The sequence below is a fragment of the Seriola lalandi genome, unplaced genomic scaffold, assembly GCF_002814215.2.
Source record: "Seriola lalandi dorsalis isolate HSWRI2012SDOR001 ecotype SW California unplaced genomic scaffold, Sedor1 jcf7180002054956, whole genome shotgun sequence".
NCBI lineage: Eukaryota > Metazoa > Chordata > Actinopteri > Carangiformes > Carangidae > Seriola > Seriola lalandi.
In genome coordinates this window covers 272,690-291,215 of record NW_019525507.1, presented here as the reverse complement: position 1 = coordinate 291,215, position 18,526 = coordinate 272,690, and the positions used below count along the sequence as shown (strand labels likewise).

Genomic DNA, 18,526 nt, shown 5'->3' with positions numbered 1-18,526 from the left:
CACACACACACACACACACACACACACACACACACACACACACACACTCTCAGATAACCTCCATTAACAGCAACAGGCTCATTACCCAAAACAAAGGAGTCTGCTGTGTCGCAGCTTCAGTCTAGTCTTGCAGCTTTATCTTTCAACTCAACCAAGCAGCTGCTTCTGACGCCACAGAGTGGAGTGAAACGGGCCACAGAAAGACCGTCCTCTCATCTTTTAGCAGCAGAGACAGATGGAGAGCAGCAGCAACAACCACGCGGCACAGTGTTTGGGTTTATGGCTGCCAGCTCAGCCTGTAAATGTAATGAATTTTGAAGAAGAAGAAGAAGAGGAGGAGGTGGTAATTAGAGGATGCATTAGAGCCACTTATGTTGCTGCCTCATGTTCACTCTCACTGATTAGCAGGTGTCAGTGACGCTGTCATGCAGGAGGCCAGAGGTCAGGCATGTCAGTGAGTGGTGTGAGTTAAACATTCATCGCCGCAAAACTGGTTTACAAGGACAGGAATGCCAAAGCCAACATTTGAGCTTTCTTACATTTAGTTAATAAGAAACTAAACCTTTGTTTTGATAATCAATTAATCATTTTAGTCATTTTTCAAGCGAAACGGCCAAAACATTCCCTGATTTTCTCCTTTATTTATGTCATAAATGACTGAATAAAGTGAACATCTGATGCTGAATTTAACATCTCATTGAGCTGTGGGAAATTTTAACAGGCTTAGGTTTTATAGACAAAACAATTCATCGATTAATCGAGAAAATGATTGCCAGATTAATTAATAATGACAGAGATTAAAACTGCAATCGATTGGTAGATTAGTCAATTCTGATAATTAACTAACCATTTTAGTTTTTCTTCTAAACAAAAAAGCCAAAAAAAAATGCTGGTTAAAGCTTCTCAAATGGGAAGATTTGTTCCTTTTCTTTCACATAAATGACAGTAAACGGAATATGTTTGGTGGTTACAAATACAGGAAGATGTTTGAATACAGAACAGCCTTGTTGCAGCTTATTACAGGTATTGAACTGTTCTTCTCAGAAAACTGAACTGTGACATAGAGCTCCTTTGATAATTGATTAATTGTTCATTAATCTTTGATTAGTTTAGACACTTTTTAAAATCAAAAATGTCAAACATTTGCTGGTTCCTGCTTCATATAAGTCTCTGCATCTTTAGTAATATCTAAAAAACAAGTTAATGCCCAACACAAACTCTCAGGATCCAGTCTTCTCTTTGTTGACATCCATGCACTAAATCAAACAGCTCGATTTGAAACGCAGATTAACATCAGGGAGGAAAATCTACTGCATCCAGGACCAGTTCAGGACAAGCTGCAGCCTGTAATGAAAACGCTGCTCTTGCTGTTGAATACACTGGACTAGAAAGATGTCTAAGTTGGCAGCAGAGCCCATGTTACATAACCCAGAGAGCAGAGCCAGAGCAAACAGCTGATTTAACTTCAATGCATGTCAGGCAGGGGACAATTATCACCATCCCTGCAGGCTTATGAGAGCTATAATTAAAATAAAGACACTCATTAAGCCGCAGTGTAATCATCCTTCTGTTTGATGCAGGATACAGAGACATGGTGGAACTGTGCCTTTATATGCAGTTAGCTGCGTTAGCATGGAGCAGGGTTCATGTACCTGACAGCCCTTTTTATGGTGAAATCCAACCACCACGATGTGTAGCACCGGCCCTTTCGCGTCGTCTCTGCCGTGGGACTCCATGCCCGCCTCCCCCTGGATGTTTAGTCAGGACTGGGATGTTCTGAAATCGGGGGTCGGATGTAAAAACGGTCAACACAGTAGATTCTTTTAAACTCCTGAATCGGTAAACAGACCGGGGCACAACTCAGTCGCAGAGGAGATGGTTTTCTGTTCCGCTTCGTCTTTCAAAGAGGACGGACAGGACAGACAGAGTGAGATGATTCACTACAGCGCACTTCCTGTTTTTTGCCTATCTTAATTCATAGAGTTAACGTAATAGTTTGTGCAAACAAGGAATAACACACAATACCAATGACAGTGTCTAGGGAGGTACACATGGACATACAGCGAAAACAAGGATAACAAAGCTGAGCAAAGATAAATAGACACTAAAGTAGGACTATTATGCTAGACAACGAAATCTAAAGTAAGGAACCATCTTGACCTCGACTCTTTTCTCTTTGTTTAGTGAAAGAATTACGTCATGCATCGACAGCGCCATCACGTTGAACTAAGTCGAATAACATAACTTAATCTTTGAGTTCTAACAATTTCTATCATATCTATTCAACTATGTAAGTTGTTATTTCACTTTATTATTTGTATTCAACTGTGTGTCTATTATGTGTCTTGATGTAAAATGTAAAAATAATGATGATTGATGAGCGATTCGGGTTCGATTGCTTTCGCCTGATTGCTGACGTTTCATCTGTCGATTGGTTCTGACTGCTCGTGGCTCGACAATGGCGGCTACTCAAGCAACAAATCCGTCTCAGTTGCTCCCACTGGGTTTGTAAATGAAAAATAATGTTGACTTTCTGTTTTAGATAGCTAAAAATGTGTAGATGTCAAAAGCCGGGAATTTTGGTATTTGAACTTTGAGCAGCAGCTGATATATATGCTAGCGTTGTTTCACAAGCTGGCGTTAGCATCATGCTAGCAGATAGCTAAATACTGTTTTCTCTCAAACTACTCTCTTCTCCTGTTCTTCTCAATTTTAATATCTGTAAATGTGCTGAATTATCTGCACCACTAAAATACAATATCAATTAAAGTGGTCCTGCATTATTTACCTAATTATCTGACCTCGTGGAGGCGCCCTGTGTCAAACTTTTGCTTTATGTCCCCACGTTGAGCATGCCAGTAAATAAAGCAGCGTTAAACTAAGATAAAGTAAGTGTTATTACAGCTCAGGAGGACTTAATGGGAGCTTGCAGGCAGCAAAGGGCAGTGGGGGGCCCAAGATTACTATGTAGCAGTTATAAACTCAGTGAGCACTTTTTTATAAGGAACACTATACTAATACTGGGTAGGACCTCTCTTTCCTTCTGTGACTTAATTTCTGCAGATTTGTCAGCGGCACATTTATGCTGCCACCCTCCTGTTTTATCACATCTCAAAGGTGTTGTCCTGGAACTGAAGTTCTCGGACCATGGCCAGCAACAATTCTCAGATAGGCAGTGGCATTCAAATCATGATTGAGTAGTATTAAAGGGCCCAAAATGTGCCAAGAAAATATTTCCCATACCATTAAACTACCACCAACACCAGCCTGGACTGATGACACACAGCAGGTTGGGTTCATGCTGTTGATGCCAAATTCTGACTCTACTTATTGATAATGCAAATAGCTATTCTTTGCAGCCCATAATACATCTCTTCTTTGCAAGAAAGTGTTAGGAGATGAAACTACATTAAAGCATCAGAGAAACAAAACTGAAAACTATAGAAATGATCAATTGAGAACCTTTCATTTGAAATTAAAGAAAATCAGTGACCAAATATTAAATTTCTTTTTATCTCTCAGAGCTTGTGGACAAATGTATCGGCTCCCGGATTCACATCGTCATGAAAACCGACAAAGAAATTGTCGGTACCCTGCTGGGTTTTGATGACTTTGTCAGTATCCTTTTGCTCAGGTTGCAGTTTCTTTAAAAAAAAAAAAAACACTTTCTCCTGTTTTATGCACTGGGTGATTTTACCATTTGCTCTGAATATTGCCCCAGATTTTGTCCTTAACTAAATGTCTTAGATATGGTTTTGGAGGATGTGACAGAATTGTAAGTACATTTCTTGTTTTTCACATTAAATACTGTCATTTATAAGTAAACTGCTCCCCTGTTTGTTACATTAATTTATTCTTATATGTGTTGTAGTGAAATCACACCAGAGGGAAGGAGGATAACCAAACTGGACCAGATCCTCCTGAACGGCAATAATATCACCATGGTATGAAAATAAACCTTCACGTTTTGTGTCATCTTCATCATCACCTTCACATGATGTATTACTGTTGTTTTAGACTTCACAGTAAAATCTATATCTATATATTTTCTTCTTTTTTTTTTTTTTCAGCTCATACCTGGTGGAGAAGGTCCTGAAGTTTGAATCACTGACAGTTTTGTGTTTTGTTTTTCATATATTGTTTATTAGTTGATTATGTCATAATTGTTGTTATTGGTCTTACCTCCTGATCTTTGAGGGGGAAACAATTTTTGTAATAAGGTTCCTAATTGAGTATTTGTTTAAAAAAAAAAAAGAAAAAGATAAATGAGACGTGCATCATTAATCACACATTGCAAAAATGCAGGTTTTGTTACAAATAAATCTCTGAATCTCACACCATCTTTATTCATTTTTTCACTTATTTTTAATCTCATAGTCGAACACAACAACTTAAATTTAGTGCAAGTGTTTGTACAAAACTAAATCCATACAGCAGTGATAAAAACCTTGATCCAGTTATTTTTTCTATTTATTGAACTGAATAAGCAAAATTGGGAAGTGAGACTTATTCCAAATGTTTAACTTTTTAAAATGTTTTTTTTAACTGATTTACATGAACATGCAGCATGACTGAACAGACAGAGTTGACTGATATTGAGTACACCAGATGATCAATACAGCTGTTAAGCAGAGGTTTGAAGAATCTGATCATATCATCACCTCCTCCTCCCACCAGCTTCAATACATGGAGGGCTTCTCCTCTCCTTTTGGATTGGTCACCTTTTCCAGATTCTTGTTGATGATGTCGTAAAGCTCTGCCTACAGTAAAGAGGCAAAAAGAATCTTTAAATGTTCTTGTATGACAGTATGGTGGTTAATGTTTCTGAGAAGATCAATTTGTCTTACGTAAAAGCCACGAATGTCAAGAACAATCACTCTGATCTCTGAGTAGATGGTCTCGTCCTTCTCGTGGACGAGCGAGCGGTAGTCCATCTGGAGAGAAAAGAAGCTGAGTTAAAGGAGTATTCTGTTCATTTTTGCACATTAAGATCAGTTTACTCCTCACTGGGGGAGTACCCGGCCCGGGGAAACGGATGATCCAGGCACAGAATCGCATAATCAGTCACCAGATGCTTGGTGAATGCTGATTAAATTTTTGTCTGACACTCTGACGTCATGCAAATGTGAACAATAACCTTGCAAGATAAAGGCGACTGCAGCTTCGGGAGCCACACACCACAGTTGATTTCCACTGATTGCAAAACTTCAGGGCACAATTAGAAATACCTGGCTCGCACCTGATCTAAGACTAGTGCTGATTGGTTTAGATTTTGGTGGCTAAAGGTCAAATGAGAATAATTCAAATAAAAAAAAAATGTTAGTTTTCACACACTTCACGTAAATACAGCTGTCAGACAAATGTAGTGGAGTAAAGTTCCATTTTCTGCCTCTGAAATCTTTTGTGAGAGTGTAATACGGAATTGCTGGAGCACCTCTTTAAAAAAAAAATTTTTTTTAAAGACTAGAATATTAACACTCACCACATGAGTCTCTTTTGAGGCTTTGGCAACAGCATCTCCCCTCTCTGAGAAGTACCTAAGTGGTAAAAAAGAAAGTCACATGAGTCCAAATGTCCTGCATTCTTAATTAAAAAAAAAAAAAAAGCTGTTAATTATTTGTCTGCCAAAACAGCTAGTAAACCAGACACAATCTGCAAATATTTTTCAGGTGAATGGCGATACTCTCCATCATTACACATCTTAACACCAGCTTTTATAGTCAACCTACTTGTTGATGTTCGTCTGAAATCCGTCAACTTTGGTCTTCACAGCAGCGATTCTCTCCAAGATTTTCTCCTGTGGTGAAAAAAAGAAATAATTTTCAACCATTAAACGCTTGCAAATTAACTAAAATGCATCACAATGCATGCATAGTATAGTCTTTTGAATGGAAATGTACCTGAATGGCAACTCCAAAGTCATTCCCATCTTCTATCTTTGGGATGAGATGTTGAATCCAGCAGGACACCTGCAGGAAACAACACAGGTGAGCTTTACCACATCCACTGTGTCGACTTCCTTTAGTGTTTTAAAGCAGATACTCGGGACAGAATTCATCTTTATGCAGATAGTGAATCACTTACAACAATGATGGTCTCTCTAAGAGCCACTATCTCTGGTTTCACCCTCTCTAGAAGCGTCATAATCTTCTCGTTCCCCTTGATGAAGCCACATTTTGGAGCTGCAGATGAAAAGGAGAACTTCGTTTTTTCGATCATATTCATCGTGTGCAGACGCCACATGCTACCTGCCAACTCTCACAATAACGCCAAAAAAAAACCAAACACTTTACCTTTCTTCTTTTTCTTCTCATCGTCTTCGTTCTTGTCTGTCTCCATTTCCTGTGAGATCAGTTTTGCAGAGTCAAACAAAAACATCACTTTTATTTGCTTCACAAGACACTAATCTGATCTGACACTAATATGTGAAACTTTCAGATGTATGCAGATATATGTATGTACAAGTTTAATATCAAAGGTATTAAAACTAGATTTAGACACTGGGCAGGAGCCACTTAACAATATAAAATATCTTTATACTGTGCCACGCACTGCATCTGGGACTTTTGGGGACCTTACTGTTGCAGCCACAGCTTGTATATCTCAGCTGGTAGAGCAACATACTCCATCCTAATTTACAGCTGAAGACTATGGACCTGGTATTTCATCTTTTACAGTGATTAAGACAAATGTAGACGGCTTAATGTGGCTTTCAACATGTGATGGATAAAAATCAGGGTTATGGTGTGAAACAGATGAACAGAGCTGGTCTCACATCGTCCTCTGGGGAAGGAGGGTCGGGTATGGGGATGTCCAGCGGAGCCTGGAGAGAGGACTTATCACTGAGGCTGAGGGCATCGTCCTGAAAACACACAGATGAAGATGAGAAGGACGAAGAACAGAAAACGGTAATTTCACATGTGCGTGGTGTGTTATGGTGAAACATTGAACTTGCTGACCCTGAGCAGAGCATCCAGCTGTATTATCTTCAGTGGAATGTAGTTGGAGAACAGAGTCTCTGCCTGGAAAACATTTTTTTTTTTTAAAGGTCAAATTTGAAGCTGCAGAAGTTACATGATCTGAATGTATGTGTCATTCATATTATAATGGCTCTACAGACCTCTTGGTACAGTGACTGACGGAAGTGTTCCACCTGTGGGAAATGAAGCAGGATAAAGTGAAAAACACATCATTTAAGCTGCTGAGTCACCGCATATTAAACCGTTTGGATTTACTTTCGTTTTCCTCTAAGAAAAGGGACTTTTTCCGCCACTTTAACAAGTTTAAACCGACTCCAACATGTTGTTGCTGAACATTTCAGACACTACCCGAAAAAAATGGACTATAATGTAAAGTCTCTTCATATCACATCGTAATCACACGTCGCCTTTTGTTCCTGTCCCGTTCAGACGCGTTTGCTGCAACAGATCATCCACTTACCTTCACTGCACTGGCGCTGCTTATTTTCAGGGTGGATGTCTTTGACATGACTAAGCAAAGTTTTCAAGTTCAATCAAATAAATATGTTTTTTTTTAATGAAATCAGACGTGTACGGGTGCAGGAGAGGACAGCGCGTATTGCTAGTGTGATTTCTTTATTTCCTCATCCAGTTTACTTTCGATTTGGCATCGCATGATGCAGTTTGCGCCTCCCACTGTCTCCCTCCTCTGCCCACATTGGGGAGTTCCCTTAATTTCCCTTCAAAACTTAATTTCACGAGCTCTTAAAAACAGCAGAGTCGATTTGATGACTTTATGGGTACAAATGTTTATATCTAATTGCCAGTCACACAAAGAGACTGTGGTCTTTTGCCAAATTGAGCACTTCTAATGTTGAAAAATTGACATTAATGCAAATAATCGCTCCAGACGAAATTGTATCTCCTTCATAGAAACTCCAGTCAAACTTCAGCTCAATCGGGACATTTTACAACTCATCCCCCGTCCCTCCACTGGGCAGATCTGACCACAACCTGGTGCATCTCTTGCCTTCGTACAAACCTACACAGGCAGAAGATGGTCTAATGAATGTAATGAGTCACAGAAGTACTGTTTTGCCTCAACCAACTGAGATGTTTCTCTGTGAGCCTCGTGGTGAGGATTTTAACAGTCTCACACTCTGTATCACAGACCATATCAGCTTCTGTGTAGAAAACACTGTGCCCTGAGACAATATGGCTGTTTTCTAACAAAATCCTCGGTTACCCCAGATCTAAAGGCCCTGCCGAATGAGAAGAGGAGTGCATTCAGGTCAAGGAACAAGGGGGAGCTGCAGAGGGAGCAGAATGAGGCTAAAACCTGCTACAGGTCCAGGATCAGCTATAACATTATGACCACCTGCCTAATATTGTGTATGTCCCCCTTTTGCCACCAAAACAACTCTTATCCGTTGAGGTATGGACTCTACAAGACCTCTGAAGGTGTGCTGTGGTATCTGGCACCAAGACGTTAGCAGCAGACCCATTGAGGCCTGTAAGTTGCGAGGTGGGGTTGGTGGATCTTTTAAATAATAAGCAGACATTATTATATTTCTGTTTCTACAGTCTAAACATATTTTGAACCTTGACGTTTTATTAATCACAACATTTCACAATTTCACTGTATGTGCAAGTGGCCGCCCAAAGTAGAAATTGGCACAGGCCAGTCCTGTTGAAATCACTCTGTCAAGTCTTGTCAGTGTTCAGTTTTTTTTTTTTTTTTTTATCAAAACCTCCTGTCAGTGGTGGAAGAAGTATTCAAATCCTGTGCTTAAGTAAAATTACAAATTACTTACTCGTTATTTCAAAATATGCTATGTAAGTATAATCAGGAAAATGTTCTTAAAGGATTAGTAGCCTACTTCATGCAGAAACCAAATGATGATATTCTGGCCTGAAAGGTTAAAATTACACACTCTGGTGGACACAAGATAAATTTCACTGCACAAATCCGGACTGCAGTGTACCGCCAGTACAATAGGTGGCGTGTCAGTGTTTTGATATTGTTGCACCTCTGTGAGCAAAACAATCGAAAAAGAAAAGGCCCCTCAGCTGAGGAAAATGGCCGACGTTGAGATGGACATCACGTCCAGAAGAATGAATAATGGCAACGAACACGTGTAAGTGATTTAATTTAAGATAAGACGTTCTTAGTAAGAAGGTTTAAGCTCCTTGCGGATCCGACATCAAAGGGCAACTGTTTTGTAAGTTGGAAGTGCAGAGGCGAAACTGAGCAGCAGGTTCACGATGTTGCCGGGGCTAGCTAAATTACATGCCAACGGCTGGCTAACGTTCTTAGCCAACCAGCTAATGTTCTGTAGCTCACCTAGCGTTACTTTTCGCTAAACGCACAACACACATATACCTCAACTGCATTGTTGTGCGTTTTCCTCTATAATATACACGTCAGAGCACATATAGTTAAATAGTGGTGTTTGATAACAAGCAACAACCCTGAAACTTAGCATGGCCATAAGCTACCTGAGGATGTAGCCTGTTAGCTGTAAGTTTGCTAAGAGCGGTTAGCACATCCTAGCTAATGAGTGAAAATCGTCTTGGCGGTCGAGCTCAGGGGAAGAGCAACCAAGCGAGTTACACATGGTGCCAAATGAGTGTATTTGCTACACTAATAAGCAGATATATTTCTAAAAGTTTCAACCACTATGCTTTATGGTACTTCGTATGTTTCTGCAGTTTCTAGCTATATTGAGCACATTACGTAACTGGGGTTTACCTAACGTTACCTATTTGTGCTTGTAGAGATCTACATGCTGCCTTCTGAATGATGGCCTTTTTATTTTTATATTGCACGTGCTAAAATAAGGATAGTACAAGCGATATATTAATGTCACAAAATATTTGCATGGTGTTTGGCAATTAGTTTGATACTAGAAGATAAAAATTATCTATGGCGTTTTCATAAATACAAAAAACTATAAATACACAAATAGATACACAGATAATTTCTAATTAAGTTGCCTCGTTTTTAAACACTGACCACAGAACATAAAATAGGGGATTTTTTATGATGCAAAAACTGACTGGCGCCCTGGTTGCTATTGGTTACTAGTGTTGGAGGAGACACAACAACAGAAAGCTTCTCTGTGAGCTTTATCCCCTCAGTGTGTTTTAGGGCTGCAAAACAGGCATCAATGTTATTTATTTAAGTCAACTTTTCTCCTTATTTCAGCTGCAATGATTAGTCAATTAATCAACTAAAAAATAATCTGCTACCGTTTTGAAAATTGATTAAATAATTTAGCTATTTTTTTCAAGCAAGAAATTGTAGATTTCAGCTGTTTCAGTGTGATGAGTGGCTGCGTCTTTCTGTTTTGTATCATAGTAAACTGAATATGTTTGGTTTTACATAGTTGGTTGGACAAAAAGACATTTGAAGACATTGCCTTGTACTCCAGCTTTTTATATATTATACACAAAATGACTAATTGAGAAAATTGCCCTAATCCTGCTACAGATGCCTCAAATCAGTCTGCTGATAACAGTACTTATAATTTTTTAAAATGTAAATTTGTGGAGTTGATAGCCAAACACTGACATTTTGGCATAAATGTAACAAAGAAACTGTTTTTGTTGTGTATCTGTCAAACTCCAGCATTTCCTACAAATTTGTATCACTTAATTCTCTGTCAATCAACTAATTCCAAACTAACTGTCTTGTTGTTTTAGCACAAACATGTGATATTGTCTGCTCATTATTTATGACTGTTTTCTGTTAAACAGGAAGCAGGATCTGGAAAGCCACGAAAGAAGTGCAAATGAGGACAGCGGAGACATGTCTGAAGAAGAAGAGGAGGAAGAGGTAGGGGTGGACAACAGCAGGCCTAAATATCTTCAGTGGTATGATGTCATGATTCTGATATAAATGCTTTACATCAAATTTATTATAAATTAACTTAAAAATTTTTGTTGGCCTCAAACTGTAGTGTTGGTGGTGCTCTGTGTCTGCACGTCAATGTTGTGTTTATTTTTTTCTAAATGACCACAACCACATCACAAATTCATGAGGACAGATTTCCATTAAAACAAGCATACAAACAGAAAAAAATTATAATTTAATTATATTAATTTATGGTGTTGTAATTACATGTACCACCTTTTTTTAACAACACTCTAGTCTGCATCCATCATTCTGTACCTGCAATCTGGATGAATACAACCATAACCTTTAAAACGAAGAAGAAGAAAATAGATATTATCACAACATATCCAGAGTTTTCAATATTTAGATGATCTGAAAACTGAATCAACTGCTAAACTGAAATGTTGTCTCATCCTAGGAGGAGGCCGAAACCAATGGCGAGAAGACAGAGGAGGGGTCCAAACATCACGGCAGCAGCGGTAAACATAAGAGGAAAAAACACAAGCATCGTAGTAAGCACAAAAAACACAAACATGCCTTTGATGAGGACAAGGACCGCAAACGCAGACATCGTCATAAACACAGGAAACACAAACGCAAAGAGGGCTCCTCCCCCTCTGGTGCTGGCCTCTTTGGCTCCACGAGCCATAAAAAAGTCGAATCCTCTCCGTCCTCTGGAAATCCAAGTCTGGATGACAGGGCCTTGCTGGAGGATTTGGAGAAACAGAGGGCCATGATCAAAGCTGAGCTGGACAGCCAGTTGATGGAGGGGAAGGTTCAATCCGGCATGGGCTTGATCCTTCAGGGTTATAACTCTGGATCGGAAGAGGATGGAGATGCTAGGGTAAGAAATGGAGAACAGCGTCAAAGAGGCAGCTCAGGTAAACCCATATCTCCCAGAGGGGGAAAAAGTGGGAAATCGAGACGGGACTCAACAGAGGGCAGTAAGTCCAGCTCCAAGCGTCGTAGTCGGAGTAAGTCTGCTGACAAGCCTGCTAAAGAGTCAAAGCAGGACAAGGTGACCAAAAGCACCAAGGACACGGGTGTTAAGGACAGAGGCCGTGGCAGGAGCAGGTCAAAGGACAGAAAGCGTTCAGACAGCACTGACAGGTCCAAGGAGAGAAGGAAGTCCAACTCTCCCTCGAGCTGGAGAGGAGAACAGAAAGGCGGCCGCACTGATAAACGTTCCTCTCCTCAACGGGACGACAGACCAAACCAGGAAAGAGCAACCCGACGGTCCAGATCACCTGGACGAGAGCGACCAAGTCGCTCAGACCCTGACAGAGACAAGCGGCCGGCCAAGTCTCCATCCAAGGATGCTTCATCGGGCAAAGAGAACCGCTCCCCTCACAGACGAGGACCTCACAGTCCCCCTGCGAGGAAACGCAGCGCGTCCCCTCGCCACAGAGATGCCCACCACCCCTCGGCCAGCGCCACAGACAGGGCATCAAAACAGAGCCACTCTCCATCCAGAACAAGGTCCCCCCCCAGGAGAGGCCGCAGTCGCTCACCAGATGTCAGGAGGAGGGATGTTGACAGGCAGGACTCACCACTGAGGTTGGTGAACAGAGCTGTTTTTGACTCATACAACTTCTAAAAGTTAGATAAGTTGACTGAGACAGATGAGTCAGAGCTATACAAATGAATATAAGACTGATTCTGAAAGATGTTCAGACATCAAATATTTTTAAGGTTCATTGTTCATTATAAAACTTAAGACTTTTTGTTGTGGTTTTCTGAAATGCCAAAGGTCATCAGTCTTTAAAGATTTTAATGTAGAAAATTTGCAATATCTGAATTCTTTCACTGATAGTCTGTTATAGTTCTTCATGTTGAAATGATTATGTAGAAACTCTTGTTCAGCCTGTCCATCCACCCCTCTGATTTTCTTACAGGAAGCGCCCACGGCCAGATGCAGGGCCAGGCAGAGACAGATCACGAGAGACCAGTCCCAGGGCATCCTCTCGCCGTAGGATGAGTCGCTCACCACTGAGACGGAGGTCCCCATCACCACGAAGACGCTCCCGCTCTTCCCCTCGCAGACGGAGCAGGTCTCCACTAGGACACAGGTGATGGCCCTTTATAGTCACTCGACAATGCTTTTACACGAGTGTAGTTTATGTCATCAAAGACAACTTCTGTATTTGGTCCTGGGAAACTTCAATTCAGAGTAATCATTTCTCTCTGGAACTTTGCAGACAGTCTCATAACATTGTGACAAGACCTATTTTCAAGTTGACATTTTCACAGGGTAATAAACTATTCCTCCTTGACATCCTTACAGGTCCGGGGAGAGAGACAGGTATGGCAGGCTCAGACAGTACCGGCGCTCAATGTCCCGCGATCGGGAGAGGAGAAGGCGACGCAGCAGAGATGAAGACAAGTTCAAGGGTAGCCTTTCAGAGGGCATGAAGGTCGACCAGGAGTCCTCAGAGGGAGAAGTGTGAGTTAAAGGAGATATTTGCAATTCTCTTTCTCTGCAGATGAGTTTTACACGTGAAAGTCATTCTTTTAGAATAATGGCTTCACTTGCAGAAAACTAATAAAAGTTTTATGTGTCGTTTTATTGACCTGATGCTTACCCAGCTCAGTAAAAGTAGATTAAGCTTGTTCATGGCATATCTTTTCATGTCAGATTGCATTGATAGATTCATCTATCAGCGCATCCTGTAGGGATTTCATAAAAGAAAATTGTGGTGTTGCCATATTTCTGAAAACCTTGTTTGTTTGCAGGTTGGAAGACTTTGATGGTGAGGAAATAGATGAAGAAGCTCTCATTGAACAGCGCCGCCAGCAGCGCATGGCCATTGTCCAGGTCTGTGCTCACTTATGCTGAACTCTTTACGCTTGTCTCTCTGTTTGAGATGTATTCTTATGCTCTCACTGTCCCTGCCATTGTACAGAAATACAAAGTTGTGAATGAAGATACCAACATGGTGTCGGAGCCCAGCAGCCCCCAGAGCAGCACACGCAGCCGTTCACCCTCGCCTGATGACATCCTGGAGCGAGTAGCCGCAGACGTCAAGGAGTATGAACGCGAGAACCTCAACACCTTCGAGGCCAGCATCAAAGCCAAGCACAACCTCATCGCCCAGGAGAAAGACGGTAATGTCCTGCTGGGGATTGTCATGTCTGTTGGCGTACAAGGCCAACTGAATGAACCGCATCGTCACGTGTGTGCTCTGTTGTTTACTGACATTGTCCACATGCAATCAGCTTCTTTTGTGAAGGCCTGAGGCATATCGTGACAAGATTAAAAAATGAAGTATGTCTCTGATTAATGTACAAGAATTGTTCAGATTTATGTAGAAGTTGGTGTGAACACAGATCAATTATTTTAGTAAACATTAAAGTAGTTCTTCCTGATGTGGCAGATTTTGTTCCTCTTACCAATCAGTTCTTTTTTCTCCATATCTGCCAGGCATGATAAGACATTTAAAAGGTGATTTCATCTGAAACATTGGTTTGAAATCTTAGTTAAAAAAAGGAATAGGTCAAGCACAAAAGTGGCTTCATATATGGTCCCTGTGGCAGGATGACGTTAGCTTGACTTAGGTAACTACAGAATATCATGCTCTATCCCTTCTCCAGCTTCATTCATCTTAAGCCTTTGAAATGTGGCTGTAGAAAATATACGTGGGTCACTGCGTCTGCTCCCTTCATCATTGAAGAACACAGCCCTCTGAACATGAAGGAGTCCAGAAACTGAACAGCTAAAAGCTCTACCAGGGATCACTTTGGATAGTCCCTTAACAGTTTTTGATTTTTATAGGGAGCAAAATGGTTTTTCAGTGCTCTTATAGTGCAGTTTTCCCAAGTTTGATCATGATGAGTTCAGCAGACGCGGAGGAAGGAATTTATAGAGATGAAAACCGATTGGTAGCATCTTATGTCCTGCCTTTAAATTCACTGAATGCTAAATTCGCATCTATATAAGTACTTCCCTGCAGTTTAGAACAATTTGGCATTTTGTGGTTTATTACACACCTGAAATTGTGATATAGATTGATTATGATGTAGACTGGCCACAAGATACCAGTGCACAGACACCAAAAGAGAAAGTGGCATGATTTGAGTGAGAAATGCAGAGTTGTGTGATGCAGGGGTTTTAATTTTGTTTCTTTTTGTCATGTGTTCATTCAGTTGCTGGCTTGTAATCCAAAGCCTGGGTGTCTCTGCCACCTGCAGCATGTTTTGATCTCTGCAGAGTATGTGAATCAAACACATGTTCCAGATATTCTGTTTTACAACACAGCGGACAACAAGAAACCCATCGTGTGGTGTTATATTGTTCTTTGTTTCAGGAGCCAATCCAAAGAAGCCTTCAGCCCCTGACATGTTCACAGAGTCAGACGACATGTTTGCTGCTGATTTTGATGTGAGTATTCTAATATTGAATTATATGGGGCATCTGAACATTGCTCTTATAATGTTTTTCTGCATTTAGTATCTATTTTCTACTTTCAGAAGAGTAGTAGGAATAATAGGAAACACAGTCGATCCACTGATTTGATTTCTGTGCTGTTTCTGCAGAGTGCCAGGATGAGAGCAGCAGGCGTAGGAAAGGACTTCAAGGAGAACCCCAACCTCAGGGACAACTGGACTGATGCTGAGGGTTACTACCGTAAGTGCTGCCTTTCTAATTCTTCGATTTTAGACTCCTTCAGTATGAAGGGAAACACCCATAAATGTTTGTTTAATATCATGTCAGCATTACAACATAGCAGTGTCTCCTGTTAAGACCTGTCCATATGGTGGCTGCAGTCATGAGCTGACTTCATCACATCTTTCTTTATTTTAATCAGACAAATCTATGTGCCTGTGTGGATATTTTCTTTGGTTTATTTAGGGGTGAACATTGGGGAGACACTGGACAAACGCTATGATGTGTATGGCTACACTGGCCAAGGTGTGTTCAGCAACGTGATCAGGGCCAGGGACACTGCGAGGGCCGGCCAGGAGGTGGCAGTCAAGATAATCCGAAACAATGAGCTCATGTGAGTGAACTAGGCATTTTTACATGAGTGACAAACATGTTCAAATTCAAACACGTCGAAGTACAATACTCTGAACAACAAATACAACCATGTGGACTTGCATTAATGAAAAATATACATGAATTTTTGTTGAACAGGCAGAAGACCGGTTTGAAGGAGTTAGAGTTCCTCAAGAAGCTGAACGACGCTGATCCCGATGATAAGTTTCACTGCCTTCGCCTTTTTAGGCACTTCTACCACAAGCAGCATCTGTGTCTGGTGTTCGAGCCTCTCAGGTACTGGAAGAAGAAAAAGCTACTTCTTTTGTTCTCATAATTTGTGCTGATTGTAGCATTATGTGATGGCCTCACTCATTAATGACCTGCTGCGTTCTCTATCTTGTAGTATGAATTTACGAGAGGTGCTGAAGAAATACGGTAAAGATGTTGGGCTCCATATCAAGGCCGTGCGCTCCTACAGCCAACAGCTCTTCTTGGCCCTCAAGCTGCTCAAACGGTGCAACATCCTCCATGCTGACATCAAGCCAGACAACATCCTGGTACGATCTAGATACTCATTCTTAAAATCAAGCTAGATCATAGAGTGATTAAAATGGCACTCATTTGAGAGTCTCATTTGTACTGACTTGTTTGTGTCCATCTTTACAAGGTGAACGAGTCAAAGACCATTTTGAAGCTGTGTGACTTTGGTTCGGCCTCCCACGTTGCTGACAACGACATCACACCATATCTGGTCAGCAGGTTTTACAGAGCTCCAGAAATCAGTGAGTTGCATTATTTCTAAAAATCACAAATCCCACCTCTTTAATACGTTGCATTAAAAACCAGCCCTTGCTCACACTGTCTTTCTGCCTCAGTTATAGGAAAGCCGTATGACTATGGGATTGACATGTGGTCTGTTGGCTGCACTTTATACGAGCTTTACACTGGCAAAATCCTGTTTCCCGGATCTTCCAACAATCACATGATCAAACTTGCGATGGACCTCAAGGGCAAAATGCCCAACAAGGTAAAGTTGCATCATTAAATTTCAGTTGTTTCCTTTTCCTAGATGAAGTGAGACATGTTGCCGTTCCATGCAGTGTTCAAGAAGTCATAGCTGATGCAATTATGTGCTTTTCTCTCCTCAGATGATCCGTAAAGGCTTGTTCAAAGACAAGCACTTCGATCAGAATTTGAACTTCCTGTACATTGAAGTAGACAAAGTAACAGAAAGGGTAAGGTGTTGACTTCTACACTGAATGTTGTGAACGTGTCCTGCAATTTCAATAACAAGCCAATTATTGCCAATTTAGTTCTGATATTGCATACCTGGCATGTAATGAAAATGTTCTGTAGCTACAATCATTGTATCAAGATTTACTTGCATCTCCTTTCATTTCCTGTCTGTGCACCATCAGGAGAAGGTGACGGTGATGAGCACCATCAACCCCACCAAAGACCTGCTGGCGGACATGATAGGAGGCCAGCGACTGCCTGAGGACCAGAGGAAGAAGGTAATGCAGCTGAAGGACTTGCTGGATGGCACCCTGATGCTGGACCCAGCCAAGCGCATCAGTATCAACCAGGCTCTGCAGCACCCCTTTATCCAGGAGAAGATTTAACACTCTGAGCGCCACACACTCCCAGAGCAGATGGAGAACCAACCACTAAACCAGCTCTGACAAGAACTCTGCAGCGAGGCAGCCAACCCACAGACTTCTATTCAGAATGTCACAGATTTTTGTTCTTCCTCAACATTATTTTGTTTATGGATACATAATTGTGTTTTATTGTAAATAGATCATTGAAATGGTAGCCATTCTTGAAAACATGATCTTTGCGATTTATCATTGTAAACTTCCCCTCATACCTGGCAATGCAGTTACGGACTTTTTTCTTTTTTTAATTTAACTGGCATTGGAGTGACAGATGTTTAAAAGAAAAATATAATTCCTGTAAATACTGTATGTCTATTGCATTAACAATCTCAAGCAGCAGACAGTTCGAGTTTTGTCGTAGTTGCAGATGTCTAAATACATCAGTCTTTTTAACCACATTGCTCATTGTGGGGCGATGCATGCTTTTTGAATGTGCACCCTTTGTGCTCTAGATTTCTGTGGTGCAGGCCTGTGTAAATGCTCTGTATGTGCATCAGTGTCCCACATGTGACAGCACCCCTCTCCCCCTAACTAAGTTTCCAGGCCTTGAGGTCTGTGCTGAAGGAATAGATGCATATTATGTACTCCTTGAACAAGATTTGTTTTTTAATTTTCAAAGCAGGAAGTCATTGTTTTCTGTTGCTGGACATTTCCATGTTTTTTACCTTCCTCTCCCTCCAGCACTCTGGCTAGGTCCTGGCTCTTAAGGCTCTCACACTCAAGTGCCTCCTGTATGAGCCTAGTGTGTTAAAACACCAAAACAATGCTGGCCTATTGATGCCACACCTGTACCCTCTTTCTCTCCCACTGTTGTAAATAGTCCATAGTTACTGTCATTTCATGTATGATTAATTTGTTTTTTTCCATTTAAGTGGTTAAAAAAAAAACAATCTTGTGATTTCAATAAAGAATAGTTGTGGAAACGCTGCTGAAAGAGCACCTTCAATATAAGATGATTTTTTTAGTAATAAAATGTTTCCTATTGTATACCAAACCCCCTTTCTTCATTTTATCCCCAACATGTTGGCAACGT

General features: G+C 40.9%; 4 protein-coding genes across 4 annotated transcripts in view; 2 read left to right on the top strand and 2 right to left on the bottom strand.

The window, feature by feature from the left end:
* Positions 1-1,922, bottom strand: part of avl9 (AVL9 homolog (S. cerevisiase)) — a 23,275-nt gene extending 21,353 nt beyond the window's left edge. Inside the window, exon 1 of the mRNA XM_023395100.2 lies at positions 1,653-1,922. Within this exon, the coding sequence (XP_023250868.1) occupies positions 1,653-1,736 (84 nt within the window). The 5' untranslated portion in view covers positions 1,737-1,922. The remainder of the gene's footprint in view (positions 1-1,652) is intronic.
* Positions 1,923-2,399: 477 nt separating this feature from the next.
* Positions 2,400-4,335, top strand: lsm5 (LSM5 homolog, U6 small nuclear RNA and mRNA degradation associated). Its single transcript, XM_023395036.2, has 5 exons — positions 2,400-2,504; positions 3,523-3,618; positions 3,748-3,775; positions 3,872-3,944; positions 4,071-4,335. Exons 1-5 carry the CDS (start codon positions 2,459-2,461, stop codon positions 4,101-4,103), a joined length of 276 nt encoding a protein of 91 aa, XP_023250804.1. The 5' UTR covers positions 2,400-2,458; the 3' UTR covers positions 4,104-4,335.
* A 7-nt stretch (positions 4,336-4,342) lies between these two features.
* psme2 (proteasome activator subunit 2) lies at positions 4,343-7,630 on the bottom strand. The gene is made up of 11 exons (XM_023395035.2): positions 7,441-7,630; positions 7,121-7,153; positions 6,960-7,022; positions 6,776-6,862; positions 6,294-6,342; positions 6,085-6,182; positions 5,901-5,969; positions 5,730-5,797; positions 5,483-5,537; positions 4,848-4,934; positions 4,343-4,760 (listed from the first exon to the last, which is right to left on the bottom strand). The coding sequence occupies exons 1-11, from the start codon at positions 7,486-7,488 to the stop codon at positions 4,680-4,682; spliced, it is 738 nt and encodes a 245-aa protein (XP_023250803.1). The 5' UTR covers positions 7,489-7,630; the 3' UTR covers positions 4,343-4,679.
* A 1,358-nt stretch (positions 7,631-8,988) lies between these two features.
* On the top strand, positions 8,989-18,487 carry prpf4bb (pre-mRNA processing factor 4Bb). The gene is made up of 16 exons (XM_023395095.2): positions 8,989-9,097; positions 10,719-10,797; positions 11,276-12,414; positions 12,753-12,926; positions 13,142-13,300; positions 13,591-13,672; positions 13,761-13,962; positions 15,162-15,235; positions 15,391-15,481; positions 15,707-15,854; positions 15,992-16,129; positions 16,239-16,392; positions 16,503-16,617; positions 16,711-16,862; positions 16,984-17,070; positions 17,254-18,487. Exons 1-16 carry the CDS (start codon positions 9,039-9,041, stop codon positions 17,455-17,457), a joined length of 3,057 nt encoding a protein of 1,018 aa, XP_023250863.1. The 5' UTR covers positions 8,989-9,038; the 3' UTR covers positions 17,458-18,487.
* Positions 18,488-18,526: the final 39 nt, after the last annotated feature.